General features: G+C 41.6%; 2 protein-coding genes across 2 annotated transcripts; both read left to right on the top strand.

The window, feature by feature from the left end:
- The first annotated feature begins 82 nt into the window (after window positions 1-82).
- Window positions 83-7,635, top strand: ess2 (ess-2 spliceosome associated protein). The gene is made up of 10 exons (XM_086095882.1): window positions 83-479; window positions 1,409-1,571; window positions 2,535-2,612; window positions 2,694-2,866; window positions 3,926-4,043; window positions 5,147-5,280; window positions 5,389-5,491; window positions 5,575-5,684; window positions 5,760-5,875; window positions 6,968-7,635. Exons 1-10 carry the CDS (start codon window positions 333-335, stop codon window positions 7,245-7,247), a joined length of 1,422 nt encoding a protein of 473 aa, XP_085952008.1. The 5' UTR covers window positions 83-332; the 3' UTR covers window positions 7,248-7,635.
- Window positions 7,636-8,399: 764 nt separating this feature from the next.
- dgcr2 (DiGeorge syndrome critical region gene 2) lies at window positions 8,400-23,423 on the top strand. Its single transcript, XM_086097580.1, is given in 13 exon segments — window positions 8,400-8,901; window positions 13,565-13,597; window positions 16,074-16,196; window positions 17,548-17,634; window positions 17,720-17,930; window positions 18,605-18,681; window positions 18,861-19,037; window positions 19,139-19,342; window positions 20,431-20,583; window positions 20,834-20,964; window positions 20,966-21,071; window positions 21,426-21,499; window positions 21,501-23,423. Coding segments are annotated over 13 exon segments (1,632 nt in total). The 5' UTR covers window positions 8,400-8,819; the 3' UTR covers window positions 21,675-23,423.
- The last annotated feature ends 1,454 nt before the right edge of the window (window positions 23,424-24,877 follow it).

Genomic DNA, 24,877 nt, shown 5'->3' with positions numbered 1-24,877 from the left:
TAGTAGTTCCATTATTGTCCTACTAGTGGCAGTCGAGTGTCCGTATCGCGCATTTCCTTACGAAAAAGACTACTTCCGGTGATGTCACAACCAGTCTGTTTATCGCCATTGTGTTTTCCGGTCCTAATCTGGGAAATTCGTCATCGCGACGTCTGGATAAACGCGCCATTTATCTAAAAAAAGGATACAACTATATTACACGAGGACATTTCAACGACTAATTTATACGCTTATAATACAATTGGACAAGACTGTAAGGCCGTTGTCTAGCGACAGTTAGCCGTTAGCCTAGCCGCATTTCGCTTTCCCGGTAGGGGGACAGTGGCAGCGCCATGGACGGCAGCGCCAGCGTGAGGAGAGCCCTGTGCGGCACTCTGGTGCCCATCGCCTTCACCGCCGTCGCCCTTAGGCCGGAGCCCAAAGACGGGGACGAGGAGAAGCCGCACAAAAAAGTCCTTAACGAGGAGGATTACATTGAGGTATTTGCTCGTCAACGTCAATAGTGACGTCATTCCAAATGTTGCGCATGCGTATGTCGAGATTTTAATTGGATCAAATCATTATTGATACTCTGGTCAACAATGAGGCTCCAAGCGGTTTATTAGAAACTAATCTATTATCACGTTTTCCAATTATTGTTTTGAGATGGGGGGTTTTCGTGACGATACGATACCGTCAAGGAGGCCGATAACTGATATTTGGAGCCGATATTCACTTTCACTAGAAAGGAAAAATATTGCCGTCAAAATAATTATTACAACTACAATAAAATACAAACTCTGACTAACAAATATCCATCCACCTATCTATTTTCTTAACCGCTTATTCATCACAAGGGTCGCGGGGGTGCTGGAGCCTATCCTGGCTGGCTTCGGGCAGTCGGCCTGAACAGAGACGAACTGACAAACAATCATTAGTGATTACATGTCTTTAAGCGTATGTTTATTTCACAACTTTTCAAATTTGCATAATGTTTTTTTTTTGGGGGGGGGGGGCAATAGCGATCTTTGTTTTAAAATTGTAACATTCCAGGGTCAGCATGTCTTAAAAAGTTAAATGAAAACTTACCTCTTTTTGAATAAAGGTCTAGAAATTAGAACATGTTTAAATAAAAAATCCAATTTATCAATTAAATTGAAAGGATGAATTAACAAAATGATCAACAGCAACCTTAATTTAATCGTCATTGGCAGAAAATGAGTAACTTAATAATTAGGTCATTCCTGTATATTTGGGTGTAATATAGTGTTTTTTTTAATCATTTCAAATAACAACATTGAACCAGATTAGCAGCATTTCTGTTCATATAAAGGGGGAAATGATTTGAAGCAAGTGTTTTGAATTGGCCCCCGATCAAAACAAGCTTGACATGATATTTTTGATTGGCGTTTTTGATGGGCTTGAACAGAGCTTGGAGAAGATCATCCAGAGGGACTTTTTCCCAGACGTGACCAAACTGCAGGCGCAGAAGGACTATCTGGACGCGGAGGAGAGTGGAGACCTGGAGCGCATGAGAGAAATCTCCATTCGCTACGGGAAGTCCAAAAACACACCCCAATCGTCTGCCCCCTGTAAGTACAATAATCAGGTCCCGACCATTGTGCATATTTTATACAAAAATACCAATAATTGATTAATAAGCCGATTATTAAAAAAAAAAAAAATGTTCCGTGAATGCTTAAAACAACTGATATGAACTATAGGTAGAACATTTGACTTTTTCATAATATATTGTCGATTAGTATTTGTTAAATTTTAGATGATTTTTCAAGTCCATTTTTTCCCCACTTTTGTTAGCAAGAGTAGTAAAACCTAGAATTGTTTTAATTGTACATTTAGAACAGATATAAAATTTGTGATTGATCGTGAGTTAACTAGTGAGGTCATGCGATTAATTAGGATTAAAAGGTTTAATCACTTGACGCCCCTCATTTTTTAATAATCTTTTCTTTTTAAAATAATAATCTAGCTATGCTAATTTCTGTTAGCCCATCTATTATGTTTCACATGATATGTTAGCTAGCACTAGCAGTTACGTTAGATATTTTAAAAAATCGCCCAACGGCCCTAATTTTGAATAATCTTTTCTCTTTTTTTCTGGCAATTAAATTTTTTTCATTATAATTAATTCCATGACTTCAATAGTTAACTCACGATTAATCACAAATTTTATATCTGTTCTAAATCTACAATAAAAACAATTCTAAGTTTTCATACTCTTGCTAACAAAAGTGGGGGGAAAAAGTTAAATTAATAGAAATAGTTCAAATGAATTTTTGACGTCTATAGCCGTCAATGGCAGTGAAAATTAATTTGAATAAAGACATACCCACTGAACAGCATTTACTGTTTCATGAGAAAGTAAGATTATATCCACGTTTCATCAACAAAACTCCCTCCGCTATTGTTGATGGAATCTGTTATTATTATTATTCTGAAAAGGCCTAAAGCAACCGGTCAGGCTCTAAAAATAATATTCCTTCTGTTGTGAAACTCCCGTATGGTGATTGCAAAATGACATTCTGTCGTGTTAGATGTGACGCCGGCAAGCTTTGAGACACCAGTGGGCCACGCGGGATCGCCGTCCATCTCCAACAGAGGCGCAGATGCGGGTAAGTCGCCCCGGACGCGCGCCGCTCGCTGTTCCACGAGACCCGCGCTTGACGCCTGCGGGCGGTTTGCTGTGCGCGCAGAAAGCGTGGCGGGCGACAAGGGCGAGGAGAAGGAGCTCCCGCCGCTGGATCGCTTCCTGGCCAAAAACACCAGCGAGGACAACGCGTCGTTTGAGCAGATCATAGAGCTGGCACAGGACAAGGAGAAGATGAAGCACGCGTGGTTGTACCAGGCTGAAGCCGAGTTCAAACAGGTAAAAGAGTCGAACCCTGATCTTTCCATCTTCTTGCCGTCAACAATCGGGAAACTCTTAAGAAAGGCAAAAGACAACTTGGAAAAAGAGACCGAGCATGCTTGCTTCGAGAAGTTTATCGGAAAGGGTTACTGTAAAAATGTCCACTAGCTTATTGCTAACATTTAATGCAAAATCCCATAGACTGGCTAACGGAATTAGCACAGATGTCACAGAAATTCTAATCATTTACAGTTGACAGGCTTTGACCTAAAGAAGCTGTTGGGCGGAAACCTTGTATGTCCAAATATGGTCAATTTCTGATTTTTTTTAAAATTATTTTTGTTCTGCTGCAAATTAAAATATTGAAATTCACTTGAGAACACTGAGAAGTGTTGTAAAACTTTCCCCTCACGCTGCAGGAGCCGTTCAGCGTCAATTAACGGGATTTGATAGTTGGCAGTACAATGCATGATGATGTTGGGCACCTCAAGTTGAGGTGCGACAATAAACGGACAACTAATTGAATATCAGATCAGTCCATCGCTTTATATTCATCGATTAATTATTTAGAGACTGTTTAATACAAAAATATCCAAATTTGTGTCATTTTCATCCTCTTAACAGTTCATATTTTCATTTAGTTGTCCTACATGACTTTTTGTGCTGAATCAAAAATCAAAACAAAAGATTTGTATAAATCCAAAACAGTCACTGAATCATCATTTATTTGTTTGCGCATTTTCTGCGCTGTCAATTTGAAATGATTTCCTTAATTAAAACATGCTTTTGTTTGATCTGATTCTTGATCTTAATAATTTGTCGATTACTTTGCAGATTAAACAATTATTTAAAAAAAAAAAAATGTTAGTTGCAGCCCTAAATTCAAGCTAGTTGGCGGATGTATTTTCAAATCCTAAAAAAACAACAACACAGATTTTCAATCATGGAAATGCACAGATTCCACCGGGCAGCGCCGATGTTTTACCGCCGATGTCTTTTTGTTATTGTTGTTTAAAAATATATATATATATATATTATCGCTTTAACCCATGTTTTTGTCCCCTTTTTGCTTCCTAGCGTCATGAGGAGAACCTTGCCTTACCACAAGCAGAGAAGGCCGCTCTTGAGTGTGTAAAAGCCGGCCTGGAGACGTGGCAATACAAAGCAAAGAACGCCTTGATGTATTATCCAGAAGGTACAATGGAAAATCCATGACGTGCAGTTGAACCTCTGCAGTCCATCATTATGTCCTATTTCTAACATCGTTTTGGGGGGTGAAAAAAAATCTTCGTTTGAAATCTTTGACTGCCACACGTTATCCCAAAAGATCAAAACCCCGACAGTGCCAGCGTATTTCGAGCATTTGAACTCATCTTTCAAGGCAAATAGAATATTGTGTACTTTGACTACACAAACATGCTGGGTACCAAATGAAAGATCGCGTTCCATTCTTTCATTTCTACCATATTCCGTTCATTAGTAATCACCATTTGAAAATAGGTCATTTGAGCGAAAATTGAAAAGAAGAAAAGAAGCTTTTTGTGAAAAGATACATTCTCTGCACAGCAGTGACTTTGACGCAACTATTTTTTGTTTAGTGACGTTCTATTAGATCATATCAATCGGTTCCACTGCAATTGCATACACCGGCAGAACATTGAAAAGAGATACAGTGCTGCCATCTGCTGGCCATAGTTAGTGGCTGTTTTGTGATTTTTACACCCATTCACAAAAGGAGCGCTGCACTGCCCTTTGAGAAAAAAAACGTAGTAAACGTCAATTATTGTTTTTGGCGGCATTCATTTGGATTTTAGTAAACGTCATTAAACGTTTTTGGCGGTAAAAGAGTTAAGGATCAAATATTCAGGCCTCGTCGGATAGCAAAATGTTGACTTGGTTCATTCATTTCGCACTTTGACGATGACGCGGTGCCTAGAGATACGAGTGACCCATTACTGTGGCTAACTGCAGCATGTGCAGTAGGGGTGGGAATCTTTGACTCTCTCGCGATTCGATTCGATTCCGATTTTTGGGGTCTGCGATTCGATTCGGAAACACCCCTAATGTGCAGTATTATTCGTATGTCTGTTTGGAAGATGGATGAATCATACTGCCCCCAGGTGGCCAAGGCGGACACAAACGAAGGCATGAAGGAGCAGCACAATGTCTATTTGCTTGAAGTAAAAAGAATGTTGCCATTATTTCCCATTAAAAAAAAATGAATGCGTGTGTGTGTGAGACTGGAACACTTTTTATTTGTATTGACTTGCATTCAAATGTCCATTTTTGCCGTGCCAGGTGTCAAAGACGACGAGGCGCTCTTCAAGAAACCCCGCGAGGTGGTCCACAAGAATACGCGTTTCACCGGCGACCCGTTCAGCAAGGCGCTGAACAAGAGTCAGATTCAGCAGGCCGCAGCACTCAACGCGCAGGTCACATCGACGTTGTCATCGTCAAAAAAAAAAAAAAAAATAGTGGATTTTTTTTATTAATTTTTTTTTTTTAAGCTAATATTGTCCCTGTGATGCTGTGTGGTCCAGTTCAAGCAGGGTAAGGTGGGTCCAGACGGCAAAGAGTTGATCCCGCACGATTCTCCCACGGTAAACGGTTACGGCTTCGAAAGGACGCCCTCCCCCGCCCCCGGTGAGCAACTCAACAAACGCACTCAAACTTTTTTTTTTTTTCTTTTTTTTTTTGGGTTCTCATCATGGGTTCTCTTGTCTCAGGTGTGGCCGAGTCGCCACTCATGACGTGGGGAGAAATCGAGAGCACCCCGTTCCGCTTGGACGGATCCGACACGCCGTACGCCGAGAGGAATCACGGGCCCTCATTTAAGGTGGCGGAAAGTTCCGCGGCGTTTTCCAAACGCCGTATGGACGTGTGGATATTTATGGGTGTGTTGTTGGCGCAGATTCCCGAGCCGGGGAGACGAGAGCGGCTGGGCTTGAAGATGGCCAACGAAGCCGCCGCCAAAAATCGAGCTAAAAAACAGGAGGCCTTGAGGAAAGTCACAGAAAACCTGGCCAGGTAAACGCCGCACACCTGAAAATCGTCAGAGAATATATTAATATTTCTTCAAAAGTTTTATATTCGGCTGCATTTTTATGTAGAACATTTTTTAGATTTTTTTTAAAGTTGAAGGTTTTTTTTTTTAAGTAAAGCCGTCGTGTTTTCCAGAAAAATACTTTTATGAGACGGAAGCAGCAAGTTATCCTACAAGAATACATTTGTATTCTTTAAGTTATGATTTTAGAAGCACAAAATCATATTTGTAGAATTTTTAAACTTACAATAATGCAATTGTTTGTTTGTTTTTACAGAAAAAATTGTAATTGTATGCTACTAAAGTATATTTTCAATAAATGTTAAATGTATATATTTTTAATTAAATATCAAACATACTTTTTGGGTTATGTAAATGCTAGAGATGGACCGTTATGTTTTTTGAAGGACCGATACCGATTATTAGTAGTCAAGGACCGATATTTGGAGCCGATATTCATTCTCACTAAAAGGGAAAATATTAGAATCAAAATGTGAAAAAATACAAACTGTAGCTCTCAACTATTTTTGAATTTTTAAGCATATGTTTATTGAATAACTTTTAGGGTTTGTAAAATACTATAAAAATGAAATCTTAGTCAATAGACGTCTTTGTTTTAACAATCTAACAAAAAGTTAAGGGATCTCCCAGCGGCAGTGGCGTGTCTTCAAAAAGTGAAATAAAAACTTAAGTAAATAGCTCCTATTGTTTTCTACAATTTTAAAATGTCTGAAGTATTAAAATGTTACTTTTCTTAGTTTTAACTTCAAATAAACACAAAAGTGCAGAAAGTTCCCAGGGTCGGCAGCATCTACGAAATTGAATAATTACTTCCCTGAAGTTTTGTTTTGTTTTCCCCCCTGAAACACTTAAAAAAAATAATAATAATAATAATTGGATCCATTATCGTTCGTATGATTCTTCGGCGCCGATAATCGGTCTATCCCTAGTAAACGCAGCACGACGTTAACTTAACGAAAAAAAACGGCATTCAAAAAGCATGAAATTCGATTTGACGATAGCGTTCGAAAGCTGGTCGAATTTGAATTGAAATTGCGTTTTTTGTGTGTTGTCAGCCTGACCCCGAAAGGCCTGAGCCCGGCCCTGACGCCGGCCCTGCAGCGCCTGGTCAACCGCACGTCCAGCAAGTACACGGACAAAGCTCTGCGCGCCAGCTACACGCCGTCGCCCTCGCACCGCGCCGCCGGCTGCAAGTCGCCCTTCGGCGGGCCGGCCACGCCCTCCTCCACGCCCACGCCCGACAAGGCCAAGACGCCCGGCGAGCACGACGTGTCGTCGCTCACCGACAACCTACTGCAGCTGCCCAAGAGACGGAAAGCCTCGGACTTTTTCTAGCGGGACGTTCTGGTGGACTTGATGCTACGCCAGGAATTCTTTTGCTGACCCTTTTGTATTTATTTGTGTTCTTTCACATCGCGACATGCATGACAAGACTTATCCGAGCGCTGTTATCAAAAGCGCGTAGTTGTGTTATTCGGTGTCGCGGAGGGAAATTTCATGTTCAAAGTTTCAACAACTATCTGAAGTATGACCATTTTTTTTTTATGTTGACTTCTGTATTCTTAAAAAAAATAAAAGGTGACCAAGGTTGATAAAAAAAAATTCCCACGCCTACTCACATATTTTTATTTTTTTTTATTTTAAATATATCCTTATTCGCGGCAGAACATGCTTATGCTTTTGTGCTCTTTCTAAAACTCACACAGATGTCACAAAATGGTGCCAATGAAACTAATAGAAAAGTATTACGGTATATCTGGGGAGGGGGAAAAAACTGAAAGGGGACACAATGGGGTTAGTAAACATGTGAAATAATAATAATAAGGGATACGTCGTGTATATAAAAATGTCATATGGCGATGGCGCTTGTTTACGGGAATTTGTGTGAAGTTGTTGAGAAACTTGAAATTCAAGTCGGCAAGTTGTGGCGACATTGGACATCGTTCATTGCACCCTTCTTCGCCAACCTGCTTGGTTTGAGACCCACGTTCGAAAGGCAGTTTGCAACCCAAGGCACACTTAGGACCGCCCCCCTCATTTGAATAACATTTCCTTACGCCTTTCATGTTGACTGCTTAATGAAATAAATAAATATGAGAGCAGTGTATTTTTTTGATCAATTCAATTTATTTTTTGCTATTTTTATTACCATTTATATTTTTTGCATTTAATTTTTCAATTATTTTTATACCAATTTTTTTTTTTTTGGGCAGTTTTGGTTCTTTGTGCATTTATGGATGTCTGTGTTTGACTGCCCCCGATGGCCAAGGCGCACACTACAGAAAGAGCACAATGTCAATCAAGTAAGTTTAAATATATTATTATAGGACTGCTGCTGGGCAAGCAGTCCCACATTTAATGTATGTCTCTTTTTTATTTTTTATTCTTTCCAAAAAAAAGGGTTGCAACAAATTGTCGATGTTTGTTTTGTTTTGTTTTTGCATTCATTCAATTCTGTGTCAAAAGTGACCGTAATTGGGCCGGGCCGAGCTTTGGAGTTCGAATCTCGGCCTGGTGCTGCGCGCCTTGTGTTGCGCGTTTGGGATTGTTGTGATGGGAGAAGGCGGCCATCTTGATGAGCAGCAAACGGGGAGGACGGCGACGGGATGTGCAACGCGCACTAGCGGTCCTGCTCAAAACAAACAACAAGAAAACGAACAAACACAAAATGTTAGCCGCCCCTGAACTCGCTCCCATTTGAAGGACAATGCTCGGTAAACGTTTACTTTCGTCACCAGCTCCCATTTGAGGGCAGAACCAGCAAGATGGGCGAACGTCGAGGCGGTCGTTTAACCGGATAAATCCCGGCCGAGGTTGGACGACAGCCGCCGCAGCAGCTCCCTTCTTTCCCCCCCCCGTATATGGTTTACATTTCTGGATAAAGGAGTGACTATGAATGGAGGATAGATGTTGCGAAAAGCTGACAGCGGCAGTTTCGTCCTCTTCTCTCTGCTCTTTGTCCTCACGGTGACGGACCCGCCACGGCCAGGTAAGCGGCTTCGAGTCGAATTGAACCCGGCTGGAAACGAGAGAGAAGCGGCGCGGAGGCCTACTCGAGCCTCGGGCTCGAGTGATTTTTTCTAGCCCGCTGAGGGGTGTTTTACTGCGGGGCGGCGGCGGGGCTAGCGCGGAATGCCAACGAATGTTAGCAAACACCTTTTCTCTTAACGTGACCACTTATTTCTGGTATATCTCTTAACTTTCGTAACAGTTTTATTGCGACGTTGTGAATATGTTTATAAATATGTCCTGTAGAATTTTGTGTAATTACGAATCGAATGTCACGAAGTACTTTAGCATCTGCTGAGTTAGCCTCGCGCTAGCTCTTAATTTGCATGGGAGATTCATGTTGCTGCATCAGAAGGCCTGCATCTCATTTCATCTTATTCCCCATGCAAATATTACAAGACTGTTAACAATGTAGGTGTACAACCGGAAAGCATTATAATGCATTTATTAAACACTGTGTAATTTGGTCAACGCTGGAAACGTCCTCCTCCAAATCAAAATCATAACATTTTGTCAAAGCTTTGCACATTTGCACAAAACTGCAACACAAGCACACTTTTAAGGACACGCAAGGATATGAAAAAAAAAAAAGACAGTCAAAAAAAACCCTCAAGATAGAATTAGGGTTCCTAATGTAGGGTTTTAGACTAGCCAGGGTTTCACAACAATAAAAAAAATATGAATGTGTTTTATTAAAAAAAAACAAAAAAAAACTTTTGACAGCAAGTATGGAGAATCAAACTGTAAAAAAAAAAACATTAAAACGTAATTTCTTGTTTGTGTTATGGTTGGGGCTTTTAGTTTCATACGGTGGTTGGAAGCTCCTTTGAGTTTCAATTTAAGGTTTTAAGTAGTTAGGGCCAATCTGACATAGAGCTCGGCGATATGGCCCAAAATTCATATCACGTTATAAACTGCATCCTTAACGGTAACAGAATATATCACGGTATAGAATTGTTTGTTTTGTTTTGTAATAAATAATTTTCTTACTGGTTTACAGCTAAATTGATTTAAAAAAACAAAAACAATGAAAGAATACATTTACTTTGGATAACAACATTTATTGTGCAAATCTCAAATCCAAATTAAAAATCGGAACTCCGGTGCAAAATAGTGCAAATAAAAAAAATATTGCTGATATTTTAAATGAAAACAGTCCAACTGGCTTAGAGCAAGTATTCACTTGAAGATCACAAGGGCATGCACACGCGGCCATTGTAAGCAGCACAAGTCTAGGTTTTGTATAACACAAAGAAACTGAAATAGTTGCAAATAGTGATGGAAAATGAAGCTTCATGAACCATTTGTGATTATTATTGCCTTGCGCAAAGCCGGGACGCAGATACGATGACGTCATCAACATGCGCCATATGGCGTCATCAACATGCGCCATATGACGTCATCAACATGCGCTACCGCGGTAAGACGGTAGTCAGAATCACTATCGTCGGCAAAATTGATATCTTATATTGAACATATAGTTTATATCGCCCAACCCTAGTTTAAAGGCCAGTGGTATTGTTTCGTTCCAAATAAAGGTTTCTGGATAGGACTGTGTTTTCACAATATCGTTCAAATTTCAAATCGGGGTCAAGGTTTCAAAATACATTTTCTACACTATTTGAAATAATGACCTTTTTGTTTTTTCAATAATGATGGGAATTAAATTTTGTTCAATTCATTCATTTTCCATTGATTGACTAAATAATCAAGCTTAATTGATTTTTAAAAATCATTTATTTCCGTTAGAGGTGTGCAAATTATTCAACAATTGATGATCAAATTCATTGACGACTATTTTCATGGTCGAGTAATTGTTTACTTAACTTCAAATTGTCTTAAATCCTCTCATTTTAGACTCTCAGCAGTAATTATGCTCATAATAAAAGCAGACAGATTATCTTTAGTTTTTTAATGGAAACAAGACATTTGTACTTATAAGAGTGAGCTATTAACAGCGATTAAACGACAACTAATCGATTAGTCCATGCCAAGTCTGTTTCCGTCATTGTGTCATGTTTTGCAGTGAGTGTTTAATTGCCACAAACTGCTTCTGTTTGATTGAACCAGCGACCTCGGTACCAAGTCCGAGTCCAACTCCGTGCTGTCTGTTTTTGTGTATTTTGGGTAACATTTGTCGCGCTGTGTCGGACGTTAGCGTGAATCGGGGTCACGCACCCGCCCTCCAAAAAGTCGCGCCACCTTGCGCAAGCGTGTTTTGCGACTTCGACGCAGGTTGAGTTGAATGCCAGGTTGCGTACGCCAGACCCCGAACCACGTGGTCTTCAACACAAAGAGAGAGAGTCCGTCGTTTAGACCCAACATGATCTATTAAAGTGACCTAAGGATTTTTTTTCCAAATAATTAAATGTTTACTTTAAGCCAGTGAATATGAATACAAATTTGCAATGACAATTTATCTCCCTGAAACGCATGATCACATTTGAGAAAGTGCTCATAACATCTTAAAATCAAGTGTCATTCATACCGTATTTCAACAAACGTCTCTCTTTAACTTGCTCACTTAGCACCGCCACATTAGTGATAGCAATCATCGCTAACCGGAGGAAGGTAAGGTGTGGTTTATACACGTCATTTCCGCACATTAATTTCATATCTCGCTCAGTTGCCGCCTTGCTGGATTTTGTCTGAAAGTGCATAAAATGCAGGTCCTGACTGGTAGCGCCAGCAGTGGGCAGAGACATCCTTGTAGGATTTCGAGAATATTTGAAAGCTAAAGGACGTGCACCCTGAAGATTGATTAGGTCTTTGCTAGCACATTTTGTCCGAGTTATTGCGGTACAAAAGGCTCTTGTCTGTTTTAGAATGAGTTGTTTGACATGTTTTGCTCTTTTCCTTTTGTTTTGGCTGACTATTGAATATTTTTTTATGCTGTCATATGATCACATAATTGACTTTTCTTTATTATTATTATACAAACGACTAAATGTGCACGCGGGGTCCACTTGGAATCGCTGTTCAAGTTCGACACTCTGTTATCAGTGACGTTAAGAGTGTATGGTTATAGAAAGCGGAAGCGAGCTTGGTGAGTGACGTGGGTGCCAGCAAACGAATCTGGAGTGGCTTGTGAAGCTCGGGTTAATAGCTGGCTGTTAAACGGCTAGCCCTTAGCTCGTCAATGTTGGCCATTGTTTATTATGAGTGTTTATTACGTGTGTTTTTGTGTGTTGCCATTTGTTCTTGATGTTCTCCCAACGTTTTGTGGTTTGGTTAAATCCAAAACACGGTCTGCTTTTTTAACTCGTGTTCATTTTTGGAGAGTGGCTGCGTGTATCACACATTTTAGCTCATAAGTCAAAGCAAAAACACAACAAAAAACGTGTACGTCGGGCCATTCATAAATTGAGGTGCCATTGCACAGAAATCTCAGATCTCAGGATTTTAGTTGACCAAAAAATCCCCAAAAAATCCTTCCGCAGTGATGAAGCCACCGCGGTCTAAAATGTTCTTCGTCACGATGACCATCTTTCTGCCGCGGGAACGGACGCCTGCTCGCTAATGCACCCTCAATCCACTTAGCGCTAAGCGAAACGCCGTGACGTCCGCGTGCTGTTTAGCGCAGCAGCGACCGGAGGTGTTGGTCGGCATCAAGTGCTAAGCAAGCAAGTGTGGAAGACGCGGGATTTGTGTGGCGGGCCGCTTAAGCGCGTGAAGCTGAGAATGTAACTGGACCCGCACTTTTAAAACGGCGTTTTGATGACCTGATTTCTGGTGCGAGCAAGTCGGTTGCAGTGGAAGTGAAACGAATTGTCGGAATGAGACGATAATCCGCGTTTTCGGTTCTCCAAAACGAGGTGAAATTTTGCATGCATTTTTTTCTTTCCTTTTCTTTATAGTAATGTACCTATTTTATAACATTTATGAAGGTTTGAACATTTGAGAAATGTGAGAAAATGTAAATGCCTTGATAAAAAAAAAGTGTATAAACTTTGCGATGGGAAGGTTTTAGAGCCTTAAAACATTTCTAATAAATGTAAAACATAAAGCTAGCTGCTTTGCGGATTTCATTTATTGCGGGTATTTTTTGGAACTTTACCCCAGCGGAAAACGAGGGAACACCATTAAATAAACATTTGTTGGGTTTATTAGATTAAATTAGATTAAAATCGTAATCGCCCTGCGTTCAACCAAACCAAAGTTTGCTAGCTTCATGTTAACGTATCACACAAAAAGTCATAGACGCGCTAATGGAAATTAGCATGGATGTTATGCACGCACACTTGGACAGTTAGACAAACTCACCAGGTAAGACGACCTCCAAGCAAGCAATCTCCTTTTTGGCCCGGTCCCGCTAAGTCGCTGTCGTACAGCGCCGGGTGTCCGCAAACCGCGACGATCAAGCTAGCCTCCATTGCTATGCTACACGTTCTGCAACCGCTTCCTGCGTTTTGTCTGCGACTTCTTTGGCGACGTGGACTATCTCGACACCGATTGGCTGTCGCTGACGCGTTGGTGTCAAAAAAGTTCAATTCAACCAACGCCGGCCAAGTCGCGAAATGATCGCCGTAAAATTACAACTACAATGCGACCGCGCCGCCGTAAACGCCTCCCACGACTGTTGGTCTGAACGCAGCATTAGGCAGTTGCTTGTTAGTTGATCAACTGTTTCTATTTTGTTTCAGGTGCCCGGCTAGCGCTGGCAAGATTATTGTCAGGTAAGCAAGCAGAACGTCACTTAGCGTAATGAGCATTTGAGAGTTTTGCACTGTATTGCTCTCACGCTTATCTGCTAAATTTACTCGGACATGCCACAAGGTAGTCTCGCTTGTAAATCGTGCATATCGGATTGCATATCGCCGATTTTTTCGCTATTTTCACAGATTTTGCCCTGATTCTCTACACAGAATAATATTATTACTGTAGACTCAACGTTGCATTTAAATGCACGTCATGAAGGATGAGTGCGTAAAAGACGATGTCTCCCTTTGTTATCATTTCATGCTTGAAAAGAGAAAGTGCAAAGTGTCTACTTCAAATTAAGCAGAATGAACGTAAACGACGACATGTCTTGGGTATTGCAAACATCATTGGCTAATTTAATATACTAGCGTACCGCCGCTAATTAGAATGGATTGTACTGCCTCCCAAAAGTGGCCAAGGATAGAAACGGCTGCCGGCGCTCCCTTCATCGCAATCGACGCGTAATCAGCAAGCTCGTCGACAAGCGGGTACGAGCGCAACTGACGGCCGGGCGCTCAACAGTGTGCAGACCCGCTAACGTCTTAGCTGGATAATAGCTTACCTTAGCTCACCACAGCCAACTCTCCGCTCTCATTCACTGGCTCCCACGTCACTCACTGGGATGGGCCCCGCCCACCTTGTAAGGCTATACACACTCAGAGTCACAGGTGTGATAAAGCGGAACGTGCGGACGGGGATTTCATGGGGACAACGATAAGACCTGCTTCTCGCGTGCTCATTTGATTGTTTAACAATGCAAAAAGTATTCGTATCCGATTCATCCCAAGGATAAGCAATTCTAGTCCACGTTGCGACTTATTTCTTTGTCCCCCATTTACTGGGGGTTCACGTAGAGTCTGGTTTTCCTTACCATGGCAACGACTGGTTGTGTTTTGCTGGTTTGTCTTTTGACGCGCGCGGTGTGTCGTTATCAGTCACGCTACGGTATGTTGTGCAGTGATTATGCCGCATCTGTGGAGAGGCCTGAAGCTAGCTAGCTAGTTAGCCTCCTCCTAATTGGGCTGCCAGAGAAGGACGTGTGCTCGTGTTGAACTTTTTGGAGGTTTGATGAGGCCTTTTTAAAGTTTTAAAGTTGCGACCCACGCGTCGCAAACAGGAAACACAGCTGCTGTGTGAAAACCGGGGAGTCGGAAGTCCCGCCTCCTTCGTGGCATATGCAACCATGCACTTGCATTACAGCAAATTGCTGCCGTGCCAACAACGATGTGAGGTCCACCTTCAAAATAAAAGCCTTACAAAGCATCGCTGTCATTGTTTCGGCTTTTATTTTGAAGTTGCCATAATGCATAGTATGAAAAATGGCTGCAGTTGCTGGCTTGACTTCATTTCATGGCTGAAAACGCAACATGTGGCACTTCCTCTTCCTCGTGCCCGTGAGCGTCGCTCTCTGTGGGCCCATTTGGTCGTTTGGCTTCTTTAACAAAGCGTCCTTCCTGTAATTTCTTTTGGGCTCAACATGAGAAGCATTTGCAAAGACACGTTCACTACAAGTTGTCTTGTCTCGGTCATAGGTTGGACACACGTTGTGACCTCAAATAACCCGGGTTAATCCGGTGACACATACAGTCATTTCTGGACTATAAGGCACACCTGACTATAAGCCGCGTTAGCTAAATTTGGGGAACACTTCGAGTTTGTTACACATATAAGCCGCACCCGACTGTAAGCCGCAGGTGTTTTAATGTTACCGCACCGGGTTCCATAATGAGGGCGCAAATGGTCTCGCTCTCGTTCTGTCTCTCCTTCTGTGTTTGGGCTCACATGGTTTGTTTTACTCTGCCCGACGCTCTTGCACTTCCTTTAAAGTGCGCCCCCTTGTGATCAGATGGATATGCTGCACCTTTGTATTAGCCGCATTCAAGAAATTACTGTAATCAATATATAAAATCATCACCTGCAAATTTTTTTAAAAGGACGTGTTTAAAAAAAATCTGACGAAGCCACACCTGAAAAAAAAAACACAGAAAGTCTTTAGACTCAAAGCGCCGATTTTAGGCTCATTTTGCAGTCACGGCGCTAAAAAAAATTGCGGGACAGCTCCTTTTAAAATTACATTTTTAAAAATCAGCCCCTGAAACCACGATCACTTTAGTAACATGACATTTGCTAGCCATGCTTAACATGAGCAGACCACAAAAGACGAAATCTGCCGTTTTGGTTTGAAGGCTTCAGGGGTGCTAAAATGCCAAACAACTCAAAGAGAGTTTTCTGGATTTCTAACAAATTTGAACCACGTAAATTAGACGGATGGACCACGCGAAATTATGAAATGCCGGACTTGTCGAAGGAGCACGGCAGCAAAGTTTGATGACTCGCCGTTAGAAGTGGAGGACCCCGTAATTGCTTCGTTCCACTTTGATTTCAGCGTCTCACTTTCCACACCAGTATTGGAGTATTTCCTTCAGCTGTTGTATTATTTGTGCGTTTCAGAGCAGCGCTGCAGCCCCGGGCAGTTTGCCTGCCGCAGTGGGAAGATGCAGTGCATCCCCATGACCTGGCAGTGCGACGGCTGGACGGCGTGCGAGGACCAGAGCGACGAGCTGGACTGTCCCCGTGAGTACTTTCCCGCGCCCCCCTAAATTCACGACACAGTTGAACAAGTCAGGTTCAAGTCGCACTGAGTTAGTTTCACAATGTCCTTTAAAAAAAAAAAAAAAATAGTAATAAGTAATTACCCTCATTCGTGGCTTAAAATTGTGCTCCTAAAATCTAAACGGCTATGTTTGACATTTGAGTTAAATGTTTTTCTTTTTTTAATGGTCAAAAGTGTTTTATAAAATGAATGAAGACAGTTCTTTTTACCTTTCTTTTTTTTTTTTTTGGGGTAAATGAACTGGGGTGGCATGGATCAGTTGGTAGGGTGATGGTCTCCTACCCGTGAGGTTGTGGGTTCGATCCTCACCCCTGTTGACCATGTTGAAGTGTCCTTGAGCAAGGCACTGAACCCCGATTTGCTCCAAGTTGACCTGGCGTATGTTTTGAGCACCATACGGTGTCGTTAAAGCGCTGTATAAAAAGCACTCCTTTTTTTTTTTTTTAAATGATGAAAAGACCTCAAAATGCAATTTAAGACACATTTTCTTCCTTTAAACACGGAGAGTGAATTACAAAGTAGCCTTGGTCCAGAATATTGTGAAAGAATTAAAGTAAGCTCGGTGACAGCTGCAATGCTAACAGCTAGCTGCTAGCCACTTGCGTCGGAGACTTCTGCTGTATCGTTCAATGACGGCGTAATTAATTAGTTCTAAATAAGCGATTGAGTATGAGTTTGGGATTGCGTTGCGTTGATCAGTTGGCCGCAAATTTGATGTCAATCAAAACTACGATAAAAGGGGACCCTAACCTCCTAAAAGGGAAGTCAAGCTCGCCATCATGCCACGACGTGGGCGGATTTCAAAGTAAAAGTCTAGTAAGGTCTTTTGCATTGCCGTCAATGTATTATTTGGTACTTTATTTTGAAGTTAGCCTTGTTACGTTGCGTATGTTTCAGCTTCCTTGACGTGTCTGATTGTCGGAACGGTGTGGAGACAAGCGGCAGGAAAAAAAATCCTGTCTCAATCGTTTGAGGACTCATTTCACCCCAAGTTGCCAAAATGCTCCCACACATGCGACTTATGTGTGATCCGCAAGGGTTTCAACTCCCTTTTGTGTGAATGCGCACTTGTTTTGTTTTTTTCTTTCCCACCAACCTGAACCAATCCACGGATCGTGCGCTAGCCGAACCGTAGGTCCTGATCCGAACCGACCACGGAGCAATGATGATCTGTTGTACCCACTAATATTTTATATTATATATAGGAATTTTCTCCAATATATTTTGATTTTATTATTATTATTATTATTATTATTATTATTATTATTATTATTATTATCATCATCATTATTATTTGCATTTCTTTTGCAGCCATTAAGGAAGAACGGTTTCGTTTTGGCCAAGGTTACGACCAGGTGGAGGACGTCATTGGCGTGGCTCAGCCTGTGCGCTTCAACAGTGAGTGTCCCCAACCCTTCGCTGAGGAAAAAAAGAAAAGGAAAAAAAAGTCACACTCGCGCCGCTTGTTGTATATGACCACCAGAAAAATGCCCGAGTGGGTGGCACCACTACGAGAAGACGGCCAGCTGCTACAAGGTGTACTTGCGCAGCGAGAACTACTGGCAGGCGGCCGACACGTGCCAGAAGGTGGACGGTTCCTTGGCCACCTTCGTCACTGACGAGGAGCTGCAGTTCATCCTCAAGATCGAGGTGGACTTTGACGACCAAGTGTGCGAGCTCAGAGACCAGTGCAAGTGAGTGGAGAGAAAAAAGATACCTTTTTTTTTTTTTTAATCGACAACTAATCAATCATCAAATGCAAATGTCATTTAAAATTGTCCTCAGAATTTCTCCGATTTCTGTCATCCCCCACTACAAAACCAGACTTCTTTGTTTTCTTTCAAAATAAGACATTTGCAAACACCTGCTTTCACTTTGGAAAACAATGATCCACATTATTTTCCGATTTTCTGACATGTTATGAACCAAATAAGGAACGGAATCCTAATTTAGGTCTGTGCATTTACTCAACTGTCAACAAAGTTATCTAAATTATTTATTATTATTTACTCGTTATTTTTATTTTTATATGTTACAATTACAATCCGATCCAGTGATTAATCAATAAAATAATTGACAGATTATTTGTATTATTAAAACAATCACGAGCTGCAGCCCTAATTTACTTTTAATTCCCATGGGAAGTTCCTTATTTGGAATGGAGTGAACCCCCCCAGAGAAGTGCACTTTGATTGAGGGCCAACTCGAGGCAGCCCTCTAGTGGCCACCGTAGACACTACAACTAAAACATGATCTGACATAGTGATCACTGCCGGAAAGGTTTTGGCTTTGAATCCTCATCTGGTCAAAAGTCCAATCAAATAAATGTCCGTTGTAAAAGTGTAAGATGCTTGTTTTTGTCTCGCAGGTTCTGGGTGGGCTACCAGTATGTGATCACCAACCAGAACCACTCTGTGGAGGGTCACTGGGAAGTTGTTTATAACGGTAACAGAAACACTCGTTTGTTCAACATTTGAATCTAAAAGATGTAACTGAATAGAAAATAAAGAAAAAACATCGTTTTTAAGGTGCCCGACTAAAGAATGGAAGGTCTTTTCTTCACCCAGTTTTTAACAAAGCTGTCTATTTTTTTTTTTTTTTTTTTTTACTCTTTGTTTTTGCAGGCCCCGTGCAGGTGTTCCTGCCGCCCGACGGCCTCCCCAACTTGGGCGAGGCCAACCAGGACAACGTTTTCTGCGCGCAGCTGCAGCGTTTCCAGCTGAAGAGCATGAACGAGCGCGGCCTGCACAGCTGGCACGCCGAGAACTGCAACGAGGAGTTCCCCTTCCTCTGCAAGCGCAGTACGTCCTTCGCAAAAATATCAACACTATGCTAATGGCGATGCTAACCTAAAAAGATCTTGGCTGGTGACGTTTACATTTTTTGTTGTTTTGTGTTCCAGAGCAAACGTGCGTGGACATCAAAGACAACGTGGTGGGCGAAGGCTACTACTTCACGCCCAAAGGCGACGACCCGTGCCTGAGCTGCACGTGTCACGATGGTGAGCCCGAGATGTGTGTGGCCGCGCTGTGCGAGAGGCCGCAGGGGTGCCAGCACTTCCGCAAGGACCCCAAGGAGTGCTGCAAGTTCACATGCCTCGATCCAGGTACCGCAGCACACCCTGACAAACAGACCTTGGGCAATTATTTTGGAATTGTTTTGTTTTTGTTTTTGTTTTTTTGCAAACAGTACAGCGGGGGGGGGGGGGGGGGGGGGGGGGGGGGGGGGGGTTGCGGGGGGGGGGGGGGGGGGGGGGGGTTGGGGGGGGGGGTTTGGGGGGGGGGGGCAAAATGAGAAAGACCACGATGATTATTTTGCAAAACAATATCAGCCCCGTGGGTGAATGTTTTTCTTTATTTGGGAAAACTACAAGGCCATGATCAACTTCCTAAGTTTGGGAAGAATTACAACAATCTGATAATATTTTTGTATAAAAAAAAAAAGAAAAAAAGACTTGATATATTTTTTTTAATTGTAGAGAAAAAAATCAACAAAAAGATATCCTCATTATGCATTTTTTTAATACGGAATAAAATGTTGATGATAAGGATTTTTTTTTTTTAATTAAGACTGTCATTTTAAATAATGATTTCAAATTAAATAATTGCGATTGTGTTACGGCGTTCATCTTGTCAACTTCAATCAATCTTGTTTCACTCTAAACTTAATAAATAATTGGGAGAAATGTATTTTAAAAAATAAGTTTTGTAAGTGTGTTTATTATGGGAAATTACGATTTAAAAAATCTGATTACAGATCAGGTAAAATGGTAAGTTTTTTTTATTTTGGAAAATGACACTGATATATATTTAGTTTTAATTTAGGGGGAAAAAATGGTATATTAATAAAAAATGAAACCATGCTATTAATATATATATATATTATATATATTTCTGATAAAAATGACAATTATATATTTTTTTTAAACGAAGAAGAGACTGACAATATGATATTAAAAAATATATATTTCTGAAAAAAGGACTATTGTAAAGGGGAAAATGAGACCATGATAAATATAGGCCTCAATATTACTATTTTTTAAATTGAATCCATGATTTAAGCGAATTGACTCAGAAACATTAGCCCACGATAAATCTTTTTTTTTTAATTTGAGGGAATTTTTTTGTCAAAAAGAATTTCCATATCATAACTTGATGAAGCTGCAATGTTTTGTTTCCTGCCGGTTGGTCTCAGACGGAAGCAGCCTGTTTGACTCGATGGCCAGCGGCATGCGTCTGATCGTCAGCTGCATCTCGTCCTTCCTCATCCTGTCTCTGCTGCTCTTCATGGTGCATCGGCTTCGGCAGCGGCGGCGGGAGCGCATCGAGACGTTCATCGGAGGAAACTGTGAGCTCTCGAACGCGCCCTGCCCGCGTACGCTCGCGCGGGGCCAACCGTGTAATATCGTCTAACAAAAGTCCGCTAGCTTAAGGCTAACACACATAAAGTGAAACTCTATGCGGGCTAAAGAAATTAGCATTGAGGTTACAGTAATTAAAAAATCCTCACACAACTGCTACTTTTGATGTTCACAGAGTAGCAACTCATTAAAAAAAACAGCATACAAAAATGTTTTTGTGATTTTTGTGTGTGTCAGTGCATCACTTCAACTTGGGCAGGCGCGTCCCGGGCTTCGACTACGGCCCGGACGCTTTTGGCACGGGCCTCACGCCGCTGCACCTGTCTGACGACGGCGAAGGAGGCGCCTTCCATTTCCAGGAGCCGCCACCCGCCCTATGCCGCCTACAAGTACCCGGACATCCAGCACCCCGACGACCCGCCGCCGCCCTACGAGGCCTCCATCAACCCCGACAGCCTCCTCTACGTGGATCTCAGTAAGACCACAAACAAAAACAATTGTGCACCTTTACATGCATTTTTAAATGGGTTCGGCTCATCGGAAGCATAACAGACCAACTTTCCGTTTGAAAGTCTCGGGAACGCATTCACCAAATTGAACAGGAAGTCGGCCATTTTGGTTTAGCCCATTTTGGCCCGAAGTGCATTACCGCGTTTCTACCACTAGAGGCAGGAGCACTGTAGCGCTCTTCTACCTTTAAAGCTGGGAAAGCAGATACATCTCTTTTTTTTTTCTTTTTTTGGTAACCTTTTCAAGTATAACAAAACAAAACAACAAACATACAGCCCTGAATACTGTCATGACCCCCCCCCCCCCCCCCCCCCAACAGGACACGGCGGCGGCATGCCAATAATGCCGGGCCGCCACGTGAGCACCGCGGTGGACGGGCTCCAGCAAGGCCTTGACGCACCCCGCCGCCCCGAACCCCGCGACGGCCTCCCAGGCCCGGGAGGACTCGGTGGACAGCAGCACACTCCTGGTGGGACCCGACACCCCCACCACGGATGGCCCGGCCCCTCTGGGCGTCACTACGCCGTCCGACTGCGCATCGCCGTCTTCCCTCAGCACGGCTGTCTAAAACAGACGGACAAGACAGTTTGTGTATCAAGAACGCTAATTTAAGGCTGCATTTTGACTGAGATATTTGGTCCACAGCCCCTCCCACCCCCCAACAAGCCCCGCCTCCAGGATGTAAATAAACCTCTCGGGTAGGTAAACGTGTACCCTGAGCTAACGCCGTCGCGCTCCTGTCTCTGTTTCATTTTCTGATTCTGCGACACGCTACATTTGCTTTACTTCCTTCTCATTTTCCACTCATGAATGGTTGACGTTGACGCATCACAAAAATGAAAAGATTCAATTTCATCCAAATCAGTTTCCACCTCATTGGACACTTTTGGGTCGACAATCATCTTATCTCTCCCTGACATTTGTTACGGTGGCGCGTTTCCTTCCACCCCCCCCACGTAGGACCAGCAACTTTATGACGGTAAAATTAAAAAAAAAAAATCCCCCCACGGAAATATATAAATTATATATATAATTTTTTTAGTGGGAAAAACATATTTTGCTATTTGACAATTTGTTTCCCACAAAAATGATTACATTTATTTTTGTGTTAAAATTACAACTGCATAATTGACAACTTTTTACACATCAAATTACATTTAACCTTTGTCCCATAAAAAGTAGTACTGGTAAAAAGTTAAATTACTTTTTTTTGAATAAGTCTTTTTTTTTTTTTTTTTTTTTTCCCACATTGCAACGCACACATTTTCGCACAAAATGATGGCGTTTTGTTTTGGCGGAGTATAACAGCATTTTCCCCGCCATCTGTCAACTTACTTGTCGTAAAATGACAGATTGTTCCCTGTTAAAGTCCGAAGTTATTGTACGACAATTGCAAGTTATTGTTTCATACAAGTCACAAATTTATTCTCCAAATGTTTTCAGTTTTTCCGCAAATGGAAAGTTGTTGTTGATGAAAGGAAACTGAAATTAAATCTTCAAAATTTTCTTTGCTGCTCCAACTTCCTCTCGCTTTTTTTTTGTTTTTGTTTTTGTTTTTTTGTAGACAATCATCTCATCAGCATCCATTTCCGGTGATGTGCTTGGTTTTTGCGCAATTTTGTTTTTGGATGTGACAATCCCTCGGTGGAGTGCATGTGAGTTTTCTTTTTTTTGTTGACCTGCAGTGCATGCTTCTTTTTTTTCTCTCTCCCTTTTGTTCATTTAAGAGTCTTTTTTTCTTTTTTTTCCTTCTTTTTTTTTGTACAAAGTCCCAGACATAAAATGGGGACACACACACAATACTAAATTGAAATTTGTGGCCACAAATTATGCACCCAAAATACAAAATTGTGGATGTGATATTAGAGCAACTCAGACATCTGGGTCAGCAAATGGAGCGCGCCTTGACTACACACAGACGCTATTATTTGAAATGAGGGTGCACTTCTTTTGCTGACCCAAATGTCCAGCAATGATCGTTACTGGTACCTTTTAATTGCACAGTGATGCATAATTTATGGCCACAAATTTGTTTTCCCATGTCGTGTATGTTGCTACATACTTCTGCATGCATGCTGGGATAGTTTTTCCCTTTCTCCAACAACATCCTGGTCTCTGGATGCGAGTCCCCCCCCCCCCCCCCGACCCTTTTGGTTTGTTTTTGTTTTTTCTTCCTTTTTTTAGTGTGTTTTTCTTTGATTCTTTGGTAGCCTTGAAATGAAGCGATGCTCTTGTTTGTATAGGAGGCGTTTGTGTTTTTTCTCAACTAGATGTACTGGACGTCTAATCAAATGCCAAATAAATGACACACCGTGCAGGTTGACTCAGGCTCTCATTAATCTTAGAAAATGCATTCAAAAGAAATTCTCACAATTTCAAAAAAAATTCAAAAAAAGTTTAAACCCCCCAATATTGAAATTGATTTCAGCGACGTATGTGATTTTACAAAGTAGAAGTTGCCACCCTTATTGACAATGAATTAGTCGACACTAAATGTTTTTTTGTTTTTTTTAGAAATAAATAGTGTCCATGAAATGTATTTGTGTACCTAACCCAGTCCGACCGTCCCTTTGAGGAAGACAACGGTTGCGTCCTACGGCCAAGTTACCGTCCGCCAATTTAGGAGAGTCCTGTATAATACATTTGACCTTGACCTTGACCTTGACCTTGACCGTGACCATCCCAAGCTGAACCACACAGTCGGTCAGGTAAGCCATCATTTATTTGTGGTTGCTTTGCGTTCTATCTGATGGTCTGACAACTATATGTCAAATGTAGTTACCCCATTTTTATTTGGTGCTTCATGAGGAAAAGGTAATTTAAGCTTGGTTTCAAGTTCTATATAATCCAATAAATTATATTTTAAGTACAGTTTAATACAGTTGTATTCAACTTTTAAGTACAAGAAGAGATCTGCAATACATTTCAATTAAGTGAGCAAAGAGCGCAGTACCAAATGTGTCCACAAGATGGAGCCATGCTAAATTGGAAGGCCGGAGAGCGGCAAGTGGATGCAGAATGCAGTTCGAGGTGTGCCTCAACGTCGGGTGGACTTAAACGTTTGGCTCCGCCCACACGGATTTTTCAAAATGGTTTAAAGCAGGGGTGCCCAAGTTCGGTCCTCGAGAGCTCCTATGTTTTTTCAATGTTTCTCTCCACTAACACACCTGATTCATGATCAGGATCAGATTTCTGTTTCGTCTTCCCCCCCAAAATACGTTACTTAATCGTCCGCCATTTCTTTTGGACTACAAACGTAGGTGTGATGAACGTACGACATGTATCCGGTCTTGCCGGCGGTTATTCGCAAAACCGGTTTCCATCGCCAAAATTCAGCAACATTTTCCTTTTTGCACTACGCTTGAAAATCCACTCCCTCTAAGTTTAAACACTTTTTTTTTGCTAATTTTGGGCCTTTTTTTTTTAGAATTTCTGTTATTTCCATTCAGTTTTATTTTCGCATTTCTTGAAAATTCAAATAAAAATGGGTAGATGGAAACCTAACTTAATAATTGAACATATAATAATAACAATAAATATATGTATTTGTAAGAGGACTTTCCATAACAAGCATCTTCTCACCATCTAAGATCCTGTTGCAGCCTATTACCTAAAAAATGAAAAACCTGCACAGGACTACATGAACATAAAGTTTTATTCCTCAGTCCATTTAAAATACCTTATCATGACCTTGTTTGTTTATCACGATGGCCTCGGAATGACACGTACGTCTCCACCCTATTAAAAGCCCAAATATAACTTTGAGTGGTG

Source organism: Leptonotus elevatus, chromosome 15, assembly GCF_054856555.1.
Source record: "Leptonotus elevatus isolate MCC_2025b chromosome 15, RoL_Lele_1.0, whole genome shotgun sequence".
Taxonomy (NCBI): Eukaryota; Metazoa; Chordata; class Actinopteri; order Syngnathiformes; family Syngnathidae; genus Leptonotus; species Leptonotus elevatus.
Note: the sequence above shows the minus strand (reverse complement) of the source record. Positions and strands in the feature narration are given on the sequence as shown.